General features: G+C 47.4%; 6 protein-coding genes across 6 annotated transcripts; 2 read left to right on the top strand and 4 right to left on the bottom strand.

The window, feature by feature from the left end:
- Nucleotides 1-605: 605 nt before the first annotated feature.
- GGS25DRAFT_485935 (Neutral/alkaline nonlysosomal ceramidase) lies at nucleotides 606-3,877 on the bottom strand. The gene is made up of 6 exons (XM_049260583.1): nucleotides 2,649-3,877; nucleotides 2,563-2,578; nucleotides 2,117-2,462; nucleotides 1,890-2,058; nucleotides 1,546-1,818; nucleotides 606-1,471 (listed from the first exon to the last, which is right to left on the bottom strand). Exons 1-6 carry the CDS (start codon nucleotides 3,279-3,281, stop codon nucleotides 632-634), a joined length of 2,277 nt encoding a protein of 758 aa, XP_049117693.1. The 5' UTR covers nucleotides 3,282-3,877; the 3' UTR covers nucleotides 606-631.
- A 577-nt stretch (nucleotides 3,878-4,454) lies between these two features.
- On the bottom strand, nucleotides 4,455-6,273 carry GGS25DRAFT_230050 (glucosamine-6-phosphate isomerase). Its single transcript, XM_049257017.1, has 4 exons — nucleotides 5,614-6,273; nucleotides 5,530-5,562; nucleotides 4,915-5,463; nucleotides 4,455-4,866 (listed from the first exon to the last, which is right to left on the bottom strand). Exons 1-4 carry the CDS (start codon nucleotides 5,791-5,793, stop codon nucleotides 4,531-4,533), a joined length of 1,098 nt encoding a protein of 365 aa, XP_049117692.1. The 5' UTR covers nucleotides 5,794-6,273; the 3' UTR covers nucleotides 4,455-4,530.
- A 2,194-nt stretch (nucleotides 6,274-8,467) lies between these two features.
- Nucleotides 8,468-10,891, top strand: GGS25DRAFT_229955 (hexokinase). The gene is made up of 3 exons (XM_049257015.1): nucleotides 8,468-9,341; nucleotides 9,400-9,972; nucleotides 10,041-10,891. Exons 1-3 carry the CDS (start codon nucleotides 8,743-8,745, stop codon nucleotides 10,522-10,524), a joined length of 1,656 nt encoding a protein of 551 aa, XP_049117691.1. The 5' UTR covers nucleotides 8,468-8,742; the 3' UTR covers nucleotides 10,525-10,891.
- Nucleotides 10,892-10,924: 33 nt separating this feature from the next.
- GGS25DRAFT_229965 (p53-like transcription factor) lies at nucleotides 10,925-13,419 on the bottom strand. Its single transcript, XM_049257016.1, has 3 exons — nucleotides 13,064-13,419; nucleotides 11,530-12,873; nucleotides 10,925-11,442 (listed from the first exon to the last, which is right to left on the bottom strand). The coding sequence occupies exons 1-3, from the start codon at nucleotides 13,198-13,200 to the stop codon at nucleotides 11,325-11,327; spliced, it is 1,599 nt and encodes a 532-aa protein (XP_049117690.1). The 5' UTR covers nucleotides 13,201-13,419; the 3' UTR covers nucleotides 10,925-11,324.
- Nucleotides 13,420-14,489: 1,070 nt separating this feature from the next.
- On the bottom strand, nucleotides 14,490-18,121 carry GGS25DRAFT_229931 (glycoside hydrolase family 3 protein). Its single transcript, XM_049257014.1, has 5 exons — nucleotides 17,934-18,121; nucleotides 17,688-17,806; nucleotides 16,324-17,592; nucleotides 15,044-16,269; nucleotides 14,490-14,986 (listed from the first exon to the last, which is right to left on the bottom strand). The coding sequence occupies exons 1-5, from the start codon at nucleotides 17,981-17,983 to the stop codon at nucleotides 14,867-14,869; spliced, it is 2,784 nt and encodes a 927-aa protein (XP_049117689.1). The 5' UTR covers nucleotides 17,984-18,121; the 3' UTR covers nucleotides 14,490-14,866.
- A 1,373-nt stretch (nucleotides 18,122-19,494) lies between these two features.
- Nucleotides 19,495-20,863, top strand: GGS25DRAFT_513896 (carbohydrate esterase family 9 protein; the record flags this gene model as incomplete). The annotated part of the gene is made up of 2 exons (XM_049262931.1): nucleotides 19,495-20,561; nucleotides 20,620-20,863. 2 exons carry the CDS (start codon nucleotides 19,495-19,497, stop codon nucleotides 20,861-20,863), a joined length of 1,311 nt encoding a protein of 436 aa, XP_049117688.1.
- Between the last annotated feature and the right edge of the window lie 370 nt (nucleotides 20,864-21,233).

Raw genomic sequence — 21,233 nt, 5'->3', positions numbered from 1 at the left:
TGGCATTGGAAGGCCAGACTGATGATTGGTGAAGACACAAGGCTGTATGGTTCCAAGACCCTTTTTACCCCTGGTGGGTTATCAACCCTTGTCAAGGATGCTTGGATGTCCCTGAATGTGAAACCGGAATTGTTACTAGTACTACATTATACATAGTGTACTTACCTGGTATGTATGGTAGTACCGTAGAGTATTGCTTGGCGTATATATGTAATAGAGTACATAGTAGTTGTATTAATAGTCAAATCGGCCGATAATAAAATGCTAATCTAGATGGTCCAAACTAGGTTAGACATAGTTAGCGGGACGACGCGAGATAGATATGCTATGCAGTGGCCACGGATTAGAAATAGAAAGTGGAGCCGTTTATTAAACTACACATGCATACGGCGTAGTATACTATTAGTCTATTACCAACTAAGTTATGTAACCTAGGCTAGTACCTCTGCCAGGATGAGGCATTGAGGATAAATAACTACATACATAACTATGTAAATCCACCTAACTAGTAGGTAGTATGTAATTACTACCTTCATAGTACATACATACATCGTACTTTCAGAGCATTGAATCTCTGATCAATACACTATTTACACAATCATTCCTATTCCTATTCCTATTCCTATTCCAGTCACGTCAGATTAAAAGGCTGGCTAATCCCTTCAAAAGCCGTGACACCCCCACCGAGTAGAGCCTTGCTATCGCCATAATACCTCGTCCTATATGTGCCTTGCTCGGCGTCGGCCTCTATCTCCCAGCTGATAGTAACCTCGCTATAACCAAGCACCGTGTCGGTGCGTTTCCATGTATACACCAGGGACCAATCGGTATCGTCCCTCACCTGTGTCCAAGAATCTCCATCCTGCTTCTCGATCGCCGCGAACGTGCCACCAAGTCGCAGATTATTGCGCGGGTTAGCACCTACGAAGGTGGCGTTGACAACGGTACCACGCGAGTAGCTCTCCGCCGGCTGTGTTGTACAATCCCCAAATGATTTCCCTAGCGGAGCGTTGTCCTGTACCACGCCGGTGATAAAGCTGAGGCTGTTCCTACGGTTGTCTGGCGGGCTCGGACCGGGCTCGGGCGACCCACTGGATCCGGGAGCCAAGTATTGTATGTTGCTAATGGTGAGATTAATATAGGCGGGCAGCTCCCATTGGCCGAAGAGCGTGCTAGCACCCTCGTACCGTTGAATACCATATTCCTCTGGTGTGGTTAGGTAGTGAGAGTACGTATTGGCGGGACCACCTAGGATAACCCTGGGCTCGGCATCGGTGAGATCCGCGGCGGCGGCGGCGGCTCTGACAGCGCCGCGCCACCTTCGCCCGGCCATTGTCGAGGCTTCGCTGGGGCTTACGATAATCATGAGCTGGCCAACTCGCAACATCTGGACGTCTATGATATTAGGGGACCACTGGTAGGGCACCGACATCTCGCCCACGTCCAGGAGAACAGGCTTGGGGTTTTGGCACTACAACGATGCGAGTAAGTAATGAATGAGCTGGGATGGGAAAGACTGGCCTCTCAAGACCAGCGAGGACTCACTGCTTGCTGCTCAGGCGATGGCGCGCGAAGTAAGCTCTTGACCACCTCCCATATCGGGCTGGCGCTTGGAGTACCCGAGTCTCCTTGGGTGAAGTCAAATGCTCCTGGCCCGTCTGATGTCCCTGCCGCAAAGGAGTATCCTAGTGCTGCGGGACATGTTTGCACCTCAGTCCCATTATCCAACTGGAACTTCCAAAATGTCATGTCATGGTAAAAATGGAACGACTTTACTGTCGAACCAACCACGGGCGTTCCAGCTGAAGCGAACGAATCCTATTAAGCAAGGCGAGCAATGTCAGTTAGTTGTAGCTGGCAGATGAATGGGAGGAACATATGCGCTTTACATAGACTGATCTAGCACCCTCATATTGACGTTTACCAATCTCATAGCAACTTGCGATACCGAGATCGAGCTTATCGAATTGGGGTCCTCGGCCATGACATTTCTGTGATTTACCGTCCGCGCAGGTGCTGTTTTCTAAGCTGCACATCTGGCCAGACCCATCATCGCACCTAAGGACCCTGTCAGCATCCCCTTGTCGGGTATGAGTATTATCGAGCTGTTATTCACCAGGCGCCTAATGTATTAGGGGTTGTATCCCCGACGTTTGCCTGTGAGAAGCCGGCGACGAATCCGTCAGCAGCAGACTCCTCGCCCTCCATAGCCTTTTCGAACATGATCTCAGCGACTCCTTTGTTATCGCCAGCCACGTGAGTACTGTTTTGATAGATGGAAGTCCCATGAACTGCGTACCAAGTCAAGATACCAATGTCCTTACCATCAGACGCGCGTTGGAACTTTAGGACGGTCATCTCTTTATCTACATCGTCTGTATACTGAGCTCGCTCTTCCGCAGGGTTGGCTAGATAAGCAAATGGACTCCGACTTAAATTGCCATCCGTAATGTTCACCGTCCCTATGCACCTTGTTAGATGCCTAGGTAGATACAGTACCCAACTATGTTTTACATAGCGAGCTATGGGATTTGGCTACTGGGTTAAGTAGTTGTTACTTACCTATGTCAAGATATCCCTAGTGGTAAAGATAGGCATTATTAGTTTTTGGACAGCAATCTCGTCATCGATTGTTCCTTCGCGCGTACCTTAGTCAAGGACTCGTGAGCTCTCTTTATCGACAAGACAGCACCATCAACGATCGCTTGATAGCTTTGCTTGTCAAACCCTAAGCTAGTTACCTGCGGGAGCAGATAATTGAACCAAGCACCGGGACCTGAATGGGCGTGTGTTCCGGTGACGGCGACGTTCCCCTGTCCATATACAGAATAGTCATCCCCAAGTGCAGCCAGGCCGTCCAAGATACCGAGACGCACAGCCGTATCACCGGATTGTGTATCGAGTACCAAATATACAAATCGATCGGCGGGGCTGTTGACATCACCGACGATAAATGCCCGAGAGTAAATACGCTGGCGAAGACCGGTGCCAGTCTGGGAGAGGTCGGCGTAACCAGCAAAGTTGATTTCTACCACGGGGCCGGTGATATCAGCTTTCCCAACCCCAATCAAATATTCGTCTCCCTTAGCCTCTGTCCTAGGCTTCGGGTCCTGGAGAGCATCGAGGCGAACTTTGCGGCGAAAATCGAAGGTGTGTGGCGCTGTCGTTCCACCAAGTTTTGTCGCGACAAATGCGCCGAGAAAAAAGAGGGAAAACAAGGAAAGGAATGCGATTATGAGCCTCCCCGGCGCTCGGTGGTTATATGGGTCTGTCCGAGCCATGATAAGTAAAGTAGGATGGTTGACTTCAGTCCCTCTCCCGCCTTGTTGCTGCCAACCTCAAGCCTTTTATTCCTTGCCCTGAGACTTGTCCCGAGAGGAAAAGAGGGCACGAGACAGTCTAGCCCCAGCTCATCTTTTCGTTAAGGATGCAACGTCGACAACCATGAAAGCTTTTGTGTAGGTACGAAAACAAGCTTAAGGGATCGATCGGCCAACCATCCATGTCGGACACACTGCCCATTGCAAGCCTTGCATCGATTCTGCACCATCGGACATGTACAACTAACTGTATTGGGCGTGACATCATGAGCTGAACCTGATGTCCGTAGCGTATGTGTTCCGGGCAGTACAACCAGGGGTGACGATACATATGATTTGACCAGAGCTGTTGTCTCGGTGGCATTTGCTATCCTGCCTCGGTGTTAGGTACATAGTTTATAGATAATAGCAAGGGGGAGTCACTTATCTCGCAAGATTGCGGGGGTTGTAAGGATTAGAAGTTGATCATCCGCCATCGTCACTCGATCTATCCCAAGTTGGATATCTCCCCCCCCCCCCCATTTATCGGCTCTCCAAGCCAATAACGAATCAAATATGATAGATACCTTGTATCTAGGTACCAAATCATACTAATATCTCAGTGCTGCAGGTCCCTGTTTTTAATGACCATTTATGAACCTGATGCCTCCAAGTAACAATGAATACAAACGTACATAGATAACAAGCATCATACATACTAGGTACATACCTACATACATAAGTACGTAGTATTAGCTACCTAATCTGGACGTGGAGGGGACTGGACGGGAGATCTACCCCTACCCCCTCTTCCAGAATATTACCGAACAACTCCTCCCGGATAGATAGGTATACTGTAGAGTTGTCACATATATAGTACAGTAATACTTGTAAGAAATATATGTTATGTATGGGTATCTAAATGGGTATCTATATCTGCCTAACTCCTCTTCACGCCAATTTGTGCGAATGTACGCTATTATTGTACATATGTGCGTGTATATCATACATTCTGCTGTTACTATCAAATATATACAACCCCACCAAATCAGCCAAGAGCACTTAACCGATGTTATATAGGTGGGTTATCCTTGATTTTCAGTTTAGGTACTCTGAATAGCCCGAAAGGATATGATTTAACATTGGACCTTTATGCTGCCGTTTGATACTCCCTATAATCTTACCAGGTAGGTACTTAAACTATAGCTATTATTCTGCCCAAATAGTAGATTTACGCACCAACGCTAGCCAGTCGTTGTTGGTGTTCTGGCTGTGGCGTTAGTCTCCTCGAGATATCAGGAATTCCGTGTACGCGATCTGCCATTCGATCTGGAACTAGGTCGGGAGAGACCGACCGAATGGGATATTCCGCCGCCGGTGTTGCAAGTAACAAACGAGATGTCATGGGCTGCGGTTTGAGGATAGTGGGCGATTGGACTTCTTCTATCACCGTCGTCGGCACTGGCCCGGGCCCAGTTCGGATCTTCGACGGCAGAATCTGCTCGAAACCCTGTTGTCTTGCAACCTGCTCGATGCTCTTGAAGTACTGTGACAACCGACATTTTAGCTAATCACTGATTTGTACATGTACAAATGGTCTAGGAGGTATGCTTACCCTAACGGTCTTGACTTGTAGTTCCAAAGTCGCATCTTCATCACACACTATCATGGGGTGAGGGTGCAATTGAAGGCTGGAGAGCGTCCACATATGGTTTACGCCCTGCTCGATACACTTTTGCAGTGCAAGGGCTTTGCGAGCGCCTAGAATAATAATAACAACTTCTCTTGCTTCGAGAACAGTCTGTACACCGACTGTCAATGCCATCTTAGGAACCTTGTTGATGTCGTTCTCGAAGAAGCGGGAGTTGGCCAGAATAGTGTCATAAGCAAGCGTCTTAACGCGGGTCCTCGAGGCTAGACTCGAGCCCGGCTCGTTAAAAGCGACGTGCCCATCTTCACCGATCCCACCCAAGAACAAATCGATGCCTCCGGCGCGCTTTATCTTTGCCTCGTACTCAACACATTCTGCCTCGAGGTTCTCGGCATTACCGTTTAGGATGTGGACGTTGTTTGGGTTCACATTGACATGGGAGAAAAAGTGCTTCCACATGAACGAATGATAACTTTCTGGGTGGTCCCGAGGTATCCCGACATATTCGTCCTGCTGGATTTTTAGCATTCTCTTATAGTTTCTTATCACAAGCGTGGACTATTGTGTTAAAAAAAATACCATATTGAATGTGACGACGTTCTCGAAGGAGATCTACAATCGTAATCAGCAATATTTCACCGCACTTGCTTAGTTGACACTTACGTTGCCAGCCTTATACTGCTCAGCCAAAATCTTGTATACACCAAGCGGACTGGATCCTGTCGGTAGGCCTAGAACGAAGGGATGTTTAGGAGTAGGGTTGAAGTGACGAATTCTTTCGATGATGTAATTAGCTACATAGTAGCTAGCAGCATCCGAGTCGTTACGGATGATGAGCCTCATCGTGAATTGATTTGTACTAGGTAATTAAAGGGGGAACGCGTGGTAGATGGTAAAGATGGATAATGAGAGTAGGAGTAGTCAAGCTAGGTAGGGGTAGAAGAGATATCTTTCTATCACTCGGTGTTCTCCAATATTTCTCAGTATTATTGAAATGAACAGAAGAGAAGATGTTAAGAATCCAGGCGTCGCAGTTGTTATGAAGAGCGAGCTTCGTGGTGGCAAAGGAATGTCAAAGCGCTCAGGGAGATAACATCGGACCTACCCCGATGATGGAACGTTTTGCCCGGATTGGCCCGTTCTCCACCACGGCGATAGTGAGCTCACACTTGTGACTACCTAGGTAGGTAAGTTACCGTAAATAGGTAGGCTCGCTAAACGTTGTAGTGATCTGTCCATGATCTGTCTTGGGCCCATGTGGCTCTTTACGCTCTCTGGTTGGTCGCTTGTGGACGGTGTGTCGTGAGCTGACCAACCACATAGTCACCGTACCCTCTCCAGATAACACAATAAATCACTACCTGACGCGATACCTTGACCGGAGATCTCGGCTTCACCCAGTGGTCGCAGGGTCAGGGTCTTTAGTAGGAGGATAAATACAGTGCTGTATGAGAGAGAGAGAGAGAGAGACAAATGCTGACAAGTCTCTCATGCTGGAGCTGATCTAATCTCGACATCATATTCCTCCTGCTGTGGGGTCGGCCCGACCAAGGAGCTTTTATCTTCATTCATTGGCAAGTCACTTGTTTCCTCAAGCGTGTGAGTTGGATGGCTTTGATATATTGAGATTCGTCAGAGCCGCATTTGCTGGATCAACCCCTTCAGCCAAGTAAAACACGATCTAATACATAGCCAATAGTGAAGAGAGGTGAATGAATTACGTAGTGCCTGTTAGGTATTTCATATACTATAATATTAAAAGAGTATTATTTTTCTCAAGTTGAAGAAAAAGGGGGTAGTTGGGTTAGATAGAAGTACATATGTAGTGTAGTATGGTAGATGTAACTATGAAAAAAGCCTGCAATTGGGAAGAAATCAATACTAAAAAAGTTGAAGGTTCAAGGTTCGAATATTGATGATTCAAGTTCAATGTTGTAGTGGATGTTTCCGATGCCACAAGCCAGAAAGAACCCCAGGCCTGTGGCTAGTATTAAGTTAACTACTAACTAACTATGTACTATGTAGTTACTAGTTACATACATACCTACATATATAGTACGCTTAACTACAGGAGGTAGGTATGTAATCCACTGTTATACAGTGTCTCTACAGTGCCTGCCCAGTACTACTACCGTAGCTGCAGCTACTAACTTTAGTAGGTAGACATCAATGATCGAAACATGCAAACGCCATGTGGCTCGTGCATGACCGGTCGATCCTTGCCCCTTTAAATATCCATACTACATAGTACCTAGGTAAAGACTTGAGCACTAACCTAGGTAGAGTTGAAAAAGTTTGGCCCTAAAACGTTAAAGTTCACGACAATTCTAGAGCCTACAACGTTACATCTAACATCTTGGACCCAGATGGCAGGTAGATAGTGGGCAACAACGACTGACTACAACCACAACTAGCAACCATACATACCATACATACCATACATACCATACATACTAGGTAACTACATAGGACCCTAGGTAGGTACAATACCTGGTAGTGAGACAATGTGCACCTCTCTCAAGTGTTCCCTTCCCACTCACTCACTATGCCATGCCTCCTCCTTCTCCTCCTCCTCTTCCTCCTCCCACCTAATACCTTTGATACTGCCTGCCCATTGGTTGCGCCAACGTAGTTCAACCCCTAATCCTCTCGATTTGCCGCCGAGGATCTGTTCAACGTTATTGTTACCGCTGAACGCCCTTGTTACTTTCAATGTTTACTACCTAGTACCTAGGTACCCAGGCACTATTGCGATTGAGATTGCGATTGATTGATTGATTGATTGATTGATTGATACATGTAGCTGCTACGTGAGTACCGCCGAGTCAGACATCTGGAAGCAGCCCGCAACACACAAATACACAAATACGCAAATACACAATACCACCACTCACTACCACACTCACTACCTACCTACTTACCAATTCGAAGTCACCTGCCTTACATAGGAAACGGTGGCGTTGGATCTGCTACCATCCCGTCCCGCTCTGTCCCATATCACCGGGGCATCTACTTCGGGTTGATATTATTATCCCTGCTGTTACATACCTACTAGGCATTTGTCTCGTACTGTTCAATGTTGCTATTTTGTTAGGTGGTAAAAACCAGACTTGAAGTACAACATTGAGCCAAAACAAGCATAGCCGTAGGTGGGAGCCACGTTTTGCCAGGAGGGTTCGGTTTTGGGAAGGGTTTTCTTTTTCTTTTTTTTCTTTCTTTTTTTCCTTTTTTGGGTTGAACATTCTCGACTTAGATGTGTCTCTGTCTGTCTACCTGTCTACCTTGCTGTCTACCTTGACATACTACCACTCCAAACGCAATCATTCTTTCTCGTATCTGAAGCTATTGTGCTTTAACTGTCATTCGCTCTCATTGCACCATTGCATTCGTTAATGCTGTAACCCATTGAGCCTGACTAGAAACCCCGTACTCTTACAACTTGAGTCTTGGCTCCCTCTATTGTCTGCTACCTCCTGGGATCGTACATTTCCAGATCCAACCAACAGCGTTCCCTCCTTAACGTCGAATTTGACCGGCAGGTTTCATTTTTACCGTTCCAGCATTTTACCGCCTATACGAGCCCTGACGCGGCCCTAAGGAAACATTTCTCTTTCTTACCCTCTCTCATTATCAATGTCCTGCTTGTACTAAGAGATGACGAATGCTGTTGCGTGAAGACGAGAAAGAAATTTCGTCACTGGGATATCAGCTGTTTCTCTGCCCCAACCTGTCTATGCTACCTTTCTGACATATATTTACCCCCAACTTTGTCCTTCAAATCAGTCCCCTGCCATGCAACCACTCACTTCCGCAATGACGACATTCAAAAAATCGCTATTGGCGGCTCTCAAGTCGTTCCTCCGAGGCAGGTCCTTCTTGCAAGCCTTGTTTGCCTTTTGGATTAGCCCGAAGACTCTGAAGGAGCACCAAGTCGGTGGAACGAAGGTATATCCATCCAGAACCATCGAAGAGTTTTTGAGAGAAGCAGATAAGCTTCTGTTGGGCCCCCTCGAAGGAGATAGGCTACATATGTATTCGTTGGACCTCAAGAACCAGTTTCGGGAACGGTTACACACCCACGCAGAATGCATGCTTCCATCATTTAACCACCTACTCCCCACCGGAAGGGAACGAGGCCAATACCTTGCTCTCGATGTCGGAGGATCAACATTGAGGGTTGCCCTGGTGGAGTTGAGGGGTCGGGGAGTAACTGCGAAGGAGAGTGAAATTATTCGGATGGTTAGCTTCAAGATCACGTCAGAGATCAAGAAATTAGAAGGCATGAGTTTCTTCGACTGGATGGCAGCTCGAATATTCGAAGTTGTTCATAAAGATATTTCGTCTGAAAAAGACTTGATACCAATGGGTTTGGCCTGGAGTTTCCCCGTTGAGTAGGTTATCTTCATTGCTCATTTGGTAAATGGTTGCGCTAACATTTCTGTCACTTAGACAAGTGTCATTGGGAGGTGGACTGCTGCTTGGCATGGGGAAAGGGTTCCTAGCTACGAATGGGCTGCTAGGTCAAGATCTAGGTGAACTCATTAGATTTGCCTGCAAGAAACAAGGTCTTAATGTCCAGCTTACTGCCATTGTCAACGATAGCTCAGCAACATTATTATCACAAGCATATGTCCACGGATCAACGCACTTCGGTCTGATATTGGGCACTGGCACTAATATTGCTGTTCACCTACCTGTATCGGCCTTTAGTCGTGTCAAGTACGGCAACCGGCCAGAGAGCTGGTTCGAGTTCGCAGATCACGTCATCGTGAATACGGAGTTGGGCATGTTTGGAAAGGATATACTACCTCTAACGCGATGGGACGAGCTTTTGAATGCGAACCACCCAAGGCCCGAATTTCAACCACTTGAACATTTACTCAGCGGCTTCTATCTGGGGGAAATTTGCCGCCACGCTATAGTCGAGGCGGTCGAGACGACAGGCCTGCTAGGTGGCCAATTACCTCCATCGCTAGAGAAACCGTACTCGCTTGATACTGAAATACTGTCGAGGATCGAGGCGTAAGTTCTGCTTAGCGAGCTGTAGCAAGCCACGATAACTCCATTACAAAGACTAACATTCGACTTAGTGATACCACACCTACACTTGAAAAGGCTTTGGAAGATTTCACGACGCACTACCCCTGTGCCACACCGCCCACTATATCCGACATCAATGCAATCCGTACCCTCGCTACCTTCATCTCGCGGCGGTCGGCTGCACTTCTAGCCGCTTCGGTGTTCTCGCTTTGGGAGCTAAGGCATGAGACAGAAGCGGAGCAAGCCGTTGTGACGCCTAAGCGTGCCCCTTCCAATGACAGTGCCATAGTGTTATCGTGCCCCCCTATCGATGATCGTATCGACGAGGTCGAGGCTGAGGTCAGTACCAAGGTCGCCTTCAATGGGTCCGTCATCGAGCACTATCCACGATACCGGGAGACTTGCCAACACTACATCGATGATCTCGTCTCCCGTAGTGAACATACCGGCTCTATCGATCTCGTTCCTGCCCTCGAGAGCTCAATTCTCGGGGCCGCAGTCGCGATTGCGTGTGCCACAACTCCTGAAGTATAGAAGCAAACCAGGGACGATCTACGTTGTATATAGATGTCATTAATACCTTCACGTTGGATTTTCTTGCTTTGGTGTAAACAAAACCATATGCGCACATAGTTCTACCTGATGATAATGGAGATGGCGAGAGACGAGCAAGATATCAAACTTCTTTTTATATTATGTTACGGAGGTGAAGGATGTACAGGGGTCGTCGTCTGGTCATGTGGCAAACGAGCAAGGAGCTTTTCTTCTTTTCTTTCTCCCTAAACGGAAGCATCTAGAAGGCGTTGGTGGTAGAAGAACAACATGCATAATGAAATACTCTTGGAATAAGTGCGATGCAAGCTGCCACTACATACATATGTAGGTACTAGGCTAGGTACCTACTATGTATCGGGTAGGCACATTGACACACGGAATTGCTATCAGGGAGTGGGTATATTGGAAGATAAAGGCTCGCTCGGGTTCCGAGAAAAAGAATCAAAGTGCGAAAAAATAAAGAGGCACAACTTGGGCGATACCCCTAAACCTCCGCTAGGTATATACTACATACATAAGAGTTATTTGAGGTCAAGTAGATACTCCAAGAAAGAACTTATGTTGTTCATAATACAAACATCCCCGACCAATCCCCCAAATAATTGATGCCTGGGCTGTGTCATTGTCGTCGTCATTGTCTGCCAGCGCTTTGTTTGATATTCCAACATCTTTGCCCCTCTAAAACTGAGGATCGCTAAGATGATCTCCTTTACATGACCTCTAGGGCTACATATATTTTTATGCCTCTTCTAGGAAAGGGGAAGAGCATGAACGTGTCTTTATTCTGCCGAGAAATATCTCTTAGATTTATTCCTAATCTGTTGCGCTTTTATCTCCTGGGGAACAGCGATATGATGGACGATGTGCGGTCGATATACGGTGTCCACGAGAGGTGTCCTTTTATTTTTCAAAAGAAAGGGTGTGTTAGTTGCTACTCTGCAAGTCTAGGCTCGAAATAGGAGTTTGGGATGAACTCGGACTTACCAATCATCAACACTCAATGGAAAGTATTCGTATAATTCCTCCTCCTCCTCTATTGGGCTGCCACCTACGCCGTGGCTCGTGGATGTCCGATGTAACCTCGGACTAGTGAGGGAGTCCGTGTTGGAACGATTATTCGGACTCCGTTCGTCCTCTGATAGGGATAGGCTGATTGGTACGGAGGGGCTTGGTGAAGAGTTTTTCGCGTGATTGCTTAGTGAGTGTGTCTTGTTCATGGATTCTTTCCCCCAAGATGGCACAGGCGGTCGACTTATATTCGGTGAGAGTGCTATCTTCTTCGCTGGATGGGCTTGGGCATTCGATTGCCCAGCATATGCTGGTGTGGAGGGCGTTGTCCAAGATGATACGGGCGTGGTATTATTTAGTGACGAGGATGAGAAGGGGTGTAAGTTTTGTGAAGAGTCGGATCGCTCCATCTTCATGTTCGGAGCCACGCTTCCATCGCTATGCGTTCGGGATCGTTCTACGTTACTGGGAGCCTTCTTGTCGCCTGTCAGAGGGACATCCTTTCTGCTATCGAAGTTGCGAGGACTTCTACCACGCACGATTACGGGACCGCTTTGAATTTCGGCAATCTTCATAAAATCGCCCCCCGTCTTCATCTTACCCAGTAGGCTGATCTGCACAACGTAATGCTGCTGAAGTCCTTTCCGCCGGCCATTGTTTGCAGTGGCACTTTTGAACTGCAACCGCTTCCACGAAACCGGTATGCTTACTCGGTGCCCATCGACCTCCTGGCCGCCACCAAGATCAAGAGCTATTTTTGGTGGAGCACTAGCCACTTTGGTTTCTTGCCCTTCTCCCAGAATCGGATTACTACTTTTCCATGGGATAGAGATAATCTCGGTGGATTTGCCTTCGATACTCTCTTTGGCGGATATCGAGGCGTAGAATTCTATTATAGGTATAGCACGACCTTGCTCATTCATGACCTGGGTACAATGCCGCGGTATGATTACCTGACCGGAGCATTGCCATAGATTCCGTCGATAGCATGTCAGCTCCAAGGGCCGACCAGTTGGTTCGCCGCCAAATACATCCTCGGCAACGAAGAACATGCCATACAGCTCAGCTGACATGCCAATTTCGGAATATGTACCTAACGCGTCATCTAAGGGGGTAGCCTTCACGGCGGTGGTTGAGAAGCTAAGAAGCTTGTCGTCTGGCTGTTGCGGGGACGATCCTTCATCGTGAAATTCATCGTGATGCGGCGCAGCTTCGTAGGGTTTAGAGTAGTTGAAGGGATCTTCGAAGGTGGTGGAAAAGGTTTCGAAGTCGTAAGAAGGGGTGAAGGGCAAAGGAGGTAAACCGCTATTGACGTTCTCTCTACTCGGCATCTTAGCTTTTACAACTACATACTACACGTGCTATTCTCCCCATAGATACGGGTATCACACCACCGCGCCACCGCGCCACCACGCAACCACGCAGGCACACGCAGATATGCGCATATTATGGTAGCCTTGGTAGCTGATCGCAAGGAGGGGGGACCAATGTGCTGGCGGGCTTGACTTACAGCATAGACTCGTCAAAATTCATATCAGGATCGAAAGGGTCGATACCTAGGCTGGAGCCGGACATGACGTTTAATCCCATGGCGTCCCCGGGACTGGCACCTGACTGTAGCGCCGGCATGGAGTTGAAAGTCGCCATTGCATTGTCAAGGGCTGACGACCCTTCTCTTGCGGCTACACGGCGATGCTGACGCTGACGTAGGCTAGATGACAGGCGACCAAGCCAAATGGAATAGATAACTAGCGAGGAAAGATGAAGACCAAGCTTCTACGGTTAGCGGATTAAGTGGAGTGGAGTGTTCGGAATGTCGAGGTATGTAAAGTGACAATGATTTGTTAAGGAAACGTCTAAGAAACGTCCAAAGAAAATAAATGATGGTATCCGCTACTTTGGTAAGTAAGGTGTGAGAACATGGAACCAGAAGAGCGCAGCCGAAGTGGAGGCGCGAAAACAATTCAATAAGCATAGTAACTAGGTATGTAGTTGTAGGGGGGGGGTGCCAAGGGGGGGTGGAGGGTTTACGGGGTGGAGAAATTGTGATTAAGAACCGTCCTCTGACGGTCCTCAACCTGCAAGTTACCTAAGTACCTGCCTAGTAGCTACATAGTAAAATAAAAAGCCGGGAGAGTTTAATAATACGGTTTTCAACTTTGGCTTGATAGGGGGTTCGGGTCTCGGTACAAAGCGCCTAGTTAGGCCAACGAGACTATGATACTAGGTACTAACCTACTATGTATTTGTACGAACGAATACAATAACCACATGCATGTACTGCAGTATTACTACATACCTACATACCTACCTAGGTTAGTTAGGTATTGTACAATACAATACAATACAATTCAATACAATACAATACATAACTATCTCCCCCACAACATTGAATGTTCAACCATTGAATTTTCCAAGGTTCAATGTTCAAGTCTTCCACCTCTTCATCTTTCCAACACAAACCCTCGGAATATTGAAAAGGTGGAGTATCTCCAATACAACTACTAAATGACTGTGAAATCTGCAGAATCATTTCTACCTTCTAGAATAAGTTAAAATAATCTCCAAGGTGGGGTGACAAATTGACCTCCCCCCTAGTCTGCGGTATTCATACCAATAACCGAACATCGTCATCTGTCATCTATCATCTATCATCTATCCTTCATTTGCTCTGCAAATCCAGACATTCGGTGCTTCTCATGCATATGCGCTCGTCCTTTGCCTGCCTACATGTGACACCCCACCACACCTTAATGCAAGAAATGCATATAGAAACATACTCTGCTATCAATCAGCCTAGTGAACAACACTTGGTAATTGGACTGTTGTTTACTATCTTCTAGGTAGAATTGTCGTGTCCACCAGATCCCTGAAATGAAGAGGTTCGGAGACCGGTACTGTAGGGAGGTAGGTAGTATGGAGCATATAGCATGGTAGTATGTAGTATGCCGCCGCAGTTCTATTTTTGAAACGGGTACAGGCAGAATGATGGCTGAAGACTTAAAGCTCGACGATTGACTGGTAGCGTGCGTTTTAGGATCTAAATCCCGACATGTTCGATTCGTGATTGGTCGGGAACAAATTTCATCTGCCGCTAACTCCGACTCTCTCACCCCGAATATAAAATCACAAGGACAAGAGCATGTGTCGAAACCCTTTGTTTGGAGCAGAGCACGTTGTACTACAAATCCTTTACCCCCTTCCCCCCCTCCCTCTCCTTAAAAAATAAACGGGAGAAAGGGGGCATACTCCCATGTAAGAGTAGTCGCTCAACTCAAATCAGACCACTATCCATACAGACGGTCGTAAGCAACTATACAGAGATTCGGGTTCGCTGGAAACTTACATTCTCCGGGGAATTTGTAATCTCATCAAATGTCTGTTGAACATCGAAACCCATAGCCGCAAGAGGCTCGTGTGCTTCGTTAAGAACCTGTAGGCTTGTTAGCTATAATGGATTACTACCTACATGTGATGGTTAGAAACTTACCCAGCTTAGCACGCTCTTTGCTGACTTGTGCGCCTTATTCTGTCTCACGCCCATGAATGCTAATCCCTGCATAATCAAGGCTGATTGAGTGGTAGATGGCACAATTGGGGCGATGATGCCACCTATATTTTCGCCGTTGGCTGAGTGAAGCGGGGGGATGAATGTTGACAAGCGGCTCGCAGCTGTACAGATGATGACTGTTCCCAGCAAGTTGTCCATCGAGTTCTTGGCTCGGACCACTCCGCTTGTGTTGGTTTCTTGTAAGGCAAACCGGTAGAGTTCCACGACTTCGGGTCCTGCATATGTGGCTACATGGCTGAGCACCGACTCGGCGTTGTCTAACCCGTGTATCAGATCAAAGCTTATACTAGCTCGTTGGATGCTTTGTAGAAGACCTTCCGGTGCTGTCCAGGTCCCAAGGTCTTCGATGGCCATATTGGTCAGTCGTTTGGGAAACTGCGTGTCCCACCCGACATTGTCAAACCAGCTCTTGTTGCTTCCACTTTCATCTACAGGTACTCCTGGGAAGACACCCGGGAACGTGAAGCCAAGTTGCACTTTCTGAATACCCTGCTTCTGAAGTAACGTTCGCATCGCACGACGGTGTAGCGATCTACCAATCGATACATTTCGCTTCACTGGGTCAACGAATAGTGCACCAATAGCGCCAATGCCTTTCGTATAGTAAGTCGCTATGAACCCGTACAAAGTTTTTGTACTGCTATTCCGAACGACGTAGTGTGCCTCTTCAACATGTGGATTAAACAATTCAAACGAATGGGCCCCTGCCGTAAGATATGGCAGGCTTGGAGTGCTAGAGCGCGCCAATGTTCTCAAGAGCTCCTCTAGGGCAGAGCTGTCCCGTTCACGGTCGTAGTCTTCGACGAGCCATTGCTGTCTCGTCTTGGATACCTTCTTGCTCTTTCTCATTGTCCCTGGCATTGACCCCTGCGGGGTTATCTCTCCATACAGGATGCGGACCAGAGAAGCCATGGCAGTCTCGGTGAAGTCAAAGGTGCAAACGTACGTCCCAATGGATTTATCCATTGCAAAATCGTATGGGGAACTAACAGCGACCACGACGAGAGACTTCTTCTGACCAGTGCCACGAAGCATGTGACACATCATTGCTACATGTTTTGTGAAACCCGTCTGATATAAATTTCGATTGGCATCGGCGGTGACTATGATTATTGCAGATGCTCTGTTGATGAGATTTTCGTGTACTAAGAATTGGTGAGTTAGTTACGTTATAGAAAGGAAACAGATATCTGCCTAACCTGGTCTAAGTCCATTTGCTGTGTATGATGTATGGAGTAGTTTCCCGTTACGCATCCGGGCTATAGATCTACCCAGTTCTCGAAAAACACCTTCTCCACTCATAATCGCCCCGCGTTCTTGGTGAGTGAATTTATCATGTAAAGATGAGGCTTTGGTGGCGCCCTTCTCTAGCAAGCTCTTCGTGGCTGCTGAGGCTGGCAAGGGCTTTACTAGTGGTGTCAATAGTAAGAGCTCTTCTTCCTGGAGCAAACTCTGCGAGAGAGGAAGCAGATTCTCCTTGTCTCGGACGACAGTAACGGAGTGGTCATAGGCTTTCCGTGAGAGTGCAAGATGCGACGGGTGTATCTTAGATAGCAAAGACAGCCCGGGCGGATTAAGGGCCTTCTGCCAAGATGTGCACACACTCTTCATTCGCAATACTCGCTTCAGTGAAGTATAAATTCGTTCTTTCATGATGATCCCGTTCTCGACGCCTAATTTTAAACCAGATATAGCCTCCAATTGTACATCGTGGGCTCTACACAGGAGCACGAGGTCGTTTCCCGCCTCGACGGCCATGACGGTTCCTCCCTTAACACCATATTCCTGGATGAGGGATTGCATTTCGAGGCATTCCGAAATGGCAACGCCGTTGAATCCAAGCTCATTCCTCAGAAGGTCATCTACGACTTGGTCCGAGAGGCAGGCGTGCGTAACGTTCATGCCAACGTTTTGGATTCCACATCCACCGACGAACATGGCATCAAGACGCCCGGCGCTTATCGCATTTCGAAACGGCACAAGGGCACTCAGGCTTAGCTCTTCTAGAGTCTGAGTGATGACAGGCATGTCTAAGCTAGAGCCCAGAAAATCAATGTTTCCGTAAGACGGGAAATGCTTGCCGCACGTAGCTACTCCCGCATCTTTGAACCCATTGATGGCAGCGATACAAAACTGAGATGCCTCTTGGGGATCATCCCCAGTAGCTCGAACCCCGAGAGGTTGGTGACGCGCATTGGTTAGTACGTCTAATACAGGGCCTAGAATGAGGTTAACCCCAACAGCGGAAACCTCAGTGGCTGTAGCTTTTGCTACGTTGTAGGCTAGTTCTGTGCTCCCGGTAGCAGCAACGCCCATGGCACTAGGGAACTGGCAGATATAATCCTCGTCAAACAAACTGTTGACACCTCCATTCTCTTGGTCAAGCGCAATCAGTAACGGCTCAGGATGACCAGCCTGGTGGGCTATTGTTTGAAGCTCCTGGACTAGAGAAGCGGTCTGCTCAGCAGCTATATATAAAGTGGTCAGTATCGTCCCAATACGTGGCTGGCTTCTATGGGCATGAATAAGGCCTCTCATAGATCTCTCTCATAGGCTTGTGTACATTTGAGATTCTTAGCTGTCAATATGATGGAACCTAAGTGGTGGTTCACAATGAGGTTCCTGATTTGAGGCGTTACTTCAGTGCCATCCCATCCCATAATCAACATCTGACCAATCGCCCTGTTAGTCTAGAATTAGTGACCTCCTTTACCTAGTTCGGCCCAGCCACACAGCTGGGCCCGGTCCCGTCGAAGCAAGCCTGGCCTTGAGGCTCTATTGAGGGAGTAAAGAAAAGGGTGCATCGTACCAATCAAGATTTTGCCATAGTGGGTCAAGCTCGCTGTCTGACTTGGCCATTTTGAGGTCGTATTGTTACGACTTCGACGTTGTGTTTACTGGGCAGTTAGATAGTGTAGGGGTGGAAGCTGAGCCAGCAACAGAGCGTAATAACTAAGAGTCAGCAATTGAGCTAACCCGATGTGAAGCGTGTGAAATTAGGTAAGGTAGGTAAGGTAGGTAAGGTAGGTAAGGTAGGTAATGTAGGGAGGGAGGGAGGGAGGGTTCGGGCAAATACACCGACGAGAAGCAGGGCTCGCGTGTTTGACGATATTAAGGAAGAGTTGATAGAATACTACTAGACTAGAATACTGTAAGTAAGTAAGTAAGTAAGTAAGTTAGTATCAATAGTACTGTGTATGTAACACCAGTTGACCTGAAGATAACAACAATACACATGCAATGTCATGCATACTACATCAATGATAGTATGTAGTGAAGTTAGTAGGTGAGACTGCCAGACTGGTAGGTGCATGTGTAGGTAACATCCGTGGATGTGGATGCTCGGATAAGATATGTAGGTAGTGGCTAGGTATTGATTACTACCTACCCTAGGTACCCTGGGCAGTACATAGTGTAGTACTAGTATCCATCATGGATGGATGTAGGCACTAAGCACCTACCTAATGTTGGGAGTCCCAAGTCGCAGAACATCTGGGGAAGGATCGCCTCTAACGAACCCCCCTCATCCCCCCTTCAAACCCCCCCAAAAAAAGAGAACAAAAAAAAAACTAAAAAAAAAAAAAAAAACTTGAACATCAAGAAAAATAACCTAGGTACCCCTAGGTAAACCTTTCAACTTCTCGCAACGTTACTTTTACACCATTCTTTACCAAAACCAATTCCTAAGGAGATTTTCACGATCCAATATTTTTCTTACCTTTTTTGCAATGGATGGTCACACATCTCCGATAACGAGCACCAGCATCAACCCATGCAGCATGATACCAGTGTAGCTACCAGTGTGTAGCTACTAACCCCATTACCTCGGAAGACACTCTCTGAAGCGTCTCAGTATCTCAGTGTCTCGCCGATTCGGTTGCCACAGGTCTCGCTCAGTAACCAACCCTCACGATCCTATGGCCTAGATTTGCCCAAAGCTTGCTGACCAGTCCTCTTAGTCACATGCCTTTATCATTGGTGTACTTTTCACATTGACACATCCATCCACTCACAAAGCTGCGTGTGTTAATCTGTGACAGTTGCAAGACTGGCATTCGACTGGCTCCACTGACATCGGCCCTGTCAAGACCTATCAGTAATGCTGCTTTCTGACAGGTTCTGTCTATTGCTACGCCGAAATACCGATCTCAGATTGGCCACAGTTCAGCGTCAGCGGCCCCCCTGTGTTGTGATATCATAAATAAATAAGCCTACAACCCAATTTCCAATTCCTGGTCTATCTAGTTTATGGAGGTCCGGCTACTTGCAAAAGGGGCACATGTCCTGCTACTCGATAAAACATAATAGACTACATATCTAAATAGTATTTTGTGTTTTGTACTTTGATAATCACTCTCAGACTTATTACCATGCCTCACTCCCTATCATCTTCACCCAAGTCCATACCAGCAGATGGTCGGAATGGCATCACCAAGTTTACCAACTGTCGCATCTTGAAGGGTACCGAGTTGGTTGATAAGGATCTCTGGGTTAATTCAGTCACTGGGAAAATCATCAGGAGCCAAGCTGCATTTTACGATAATTTTATACTCCCCGATGAGGTTATCAATCTCGGCGGACGCATCCTATCGCCGGGTCTCATTGAGTGTCAACTGAATGGAGCCTTTGGCTTCAACTTTTCTACATTACTTGAGCCTGCCGTGTATGCCAAGAAAGTCAAGGAATTAAACAAGCAACTGGTCAAAACTGGCGTTACAGCGTATGTACCTACCATCACAAGTCAGCGAAGCGAGCTCTACAAACGAACATTGCCACATCTAGCCCCCTCTGGATACTTGCAGATCGCAGAAGATGGCGCCGAATCACTAGGTGCACACTGCGAAGGACCGTTCCTAAGCCCGACCAAGAACGGAGTTCACAACGTGGATGTGCTACGGGAAGCCGAAAGCTTTGCTGACTTGGTGGACTGCTATGGTGCGTCAAACCTCAGCTCTGACAGCACACTTTACCCCACGCCAATAAAGATGATCACTGCTGCGCCGGAATGTGGCCAAATGACGAAGCTCATTCCAGAAATTACGAGCCGGGGTATTATTTACTCGATAGGACATTCCGAAGCAACATATGAAGAGGCGTCAGCGGCCGTTGGAGCAGGCGCAACGATGATCACACACCTCTTCAACGCCATGAGACCGCTGCACCATCGAAACCCCGGCATCTTTGGTGTTCTAGGCATGGCAGAAAGTTTGCCTCGCCCTTATTTCGGCATCATCGCGGACGGAGAGCACCTGCATCCCACAACAATCAAGATAGCCTTTAACGCACATCCCGATGGCTTCATTCTCGTCACGGATTCTATGCACCTAGTAGGCCTGCCAGACGGCGCTTACCAATGGACCAACGGCGAAGACACGAGCCACATTCTAAAAAAGGGCAACAAGCTGATCTTGGAGGGCACCGACAGAATTGCTGGAAGGTGAGCACCAATCAACAGCTAAGTATACAATAGGTAATGAAGCTAACTGGTTTATTAGCTCAATAACGCTCATCGAATGCGTGTCTAACTTCCTCAATTGGTCTGGCGCCAGTGTACCGCAGGCCTTGAAAGCCGTCACGTCCACGCCAGCTGCAATGCTAGGATTGCAGGGCATTAAGGGCTGTCTTGATGATGGCGCTGATGCGGATTTGGTTGTTCTATCAGAGAAGCGCAGCGCGAATGGTGTCGAACTCGTCGTCGATGAGGTGTGGAAGTTTGGAACCAAGGTGTTCAACCGCTGAAACGGAGAGATACGAAGAGTGGGAATGATCACCTACGGTTCATGATACAATGATAGAACATTGATTCGGAAAATTATACCGAAGAATTGTGGAGGCAGAGCGATGTTTCAGTATACGAAAAATAAGAATAAGAATGACATACTGAGGGAAGGTATATCTGCTTGATGTCTTATATATATATAGACTAAATATAGTCATTATTTATCTAAGGGCTGCTACTCAAATTCGTGGTAGTATTTGGCATATCCTCCTATCACCTTTCTCGCTTGACAGTCAAGGGCTTAAAAGGCCTCTTCAAACGGTCCATGGGCGTAATACTGCTCCGGCCCAGAGACGCCGGCCTTCGAATACCTCCTCCCCCTCTCCAGCC

Source organism: Hypoxylon fragiforme (assembly GCF_022984875.1).
Source record: "Hypoxylon fragiforme strain CBS 206.31 chromosome Unknown GGS25scaffold_4, whole genome shotgun sequence".
NCBI lineage: Eukaryota > Fungi > Ascomycota > Sordariomycetes > Xylariales > Hypoxylaceae > Hypoxylon > Hypoxylon fragiforme.
The sequence above is the reverse complement of the archived record's forward strand: the minus strand, read 5'-3'. Positions and strand labels throughout refer to the sequence as shown.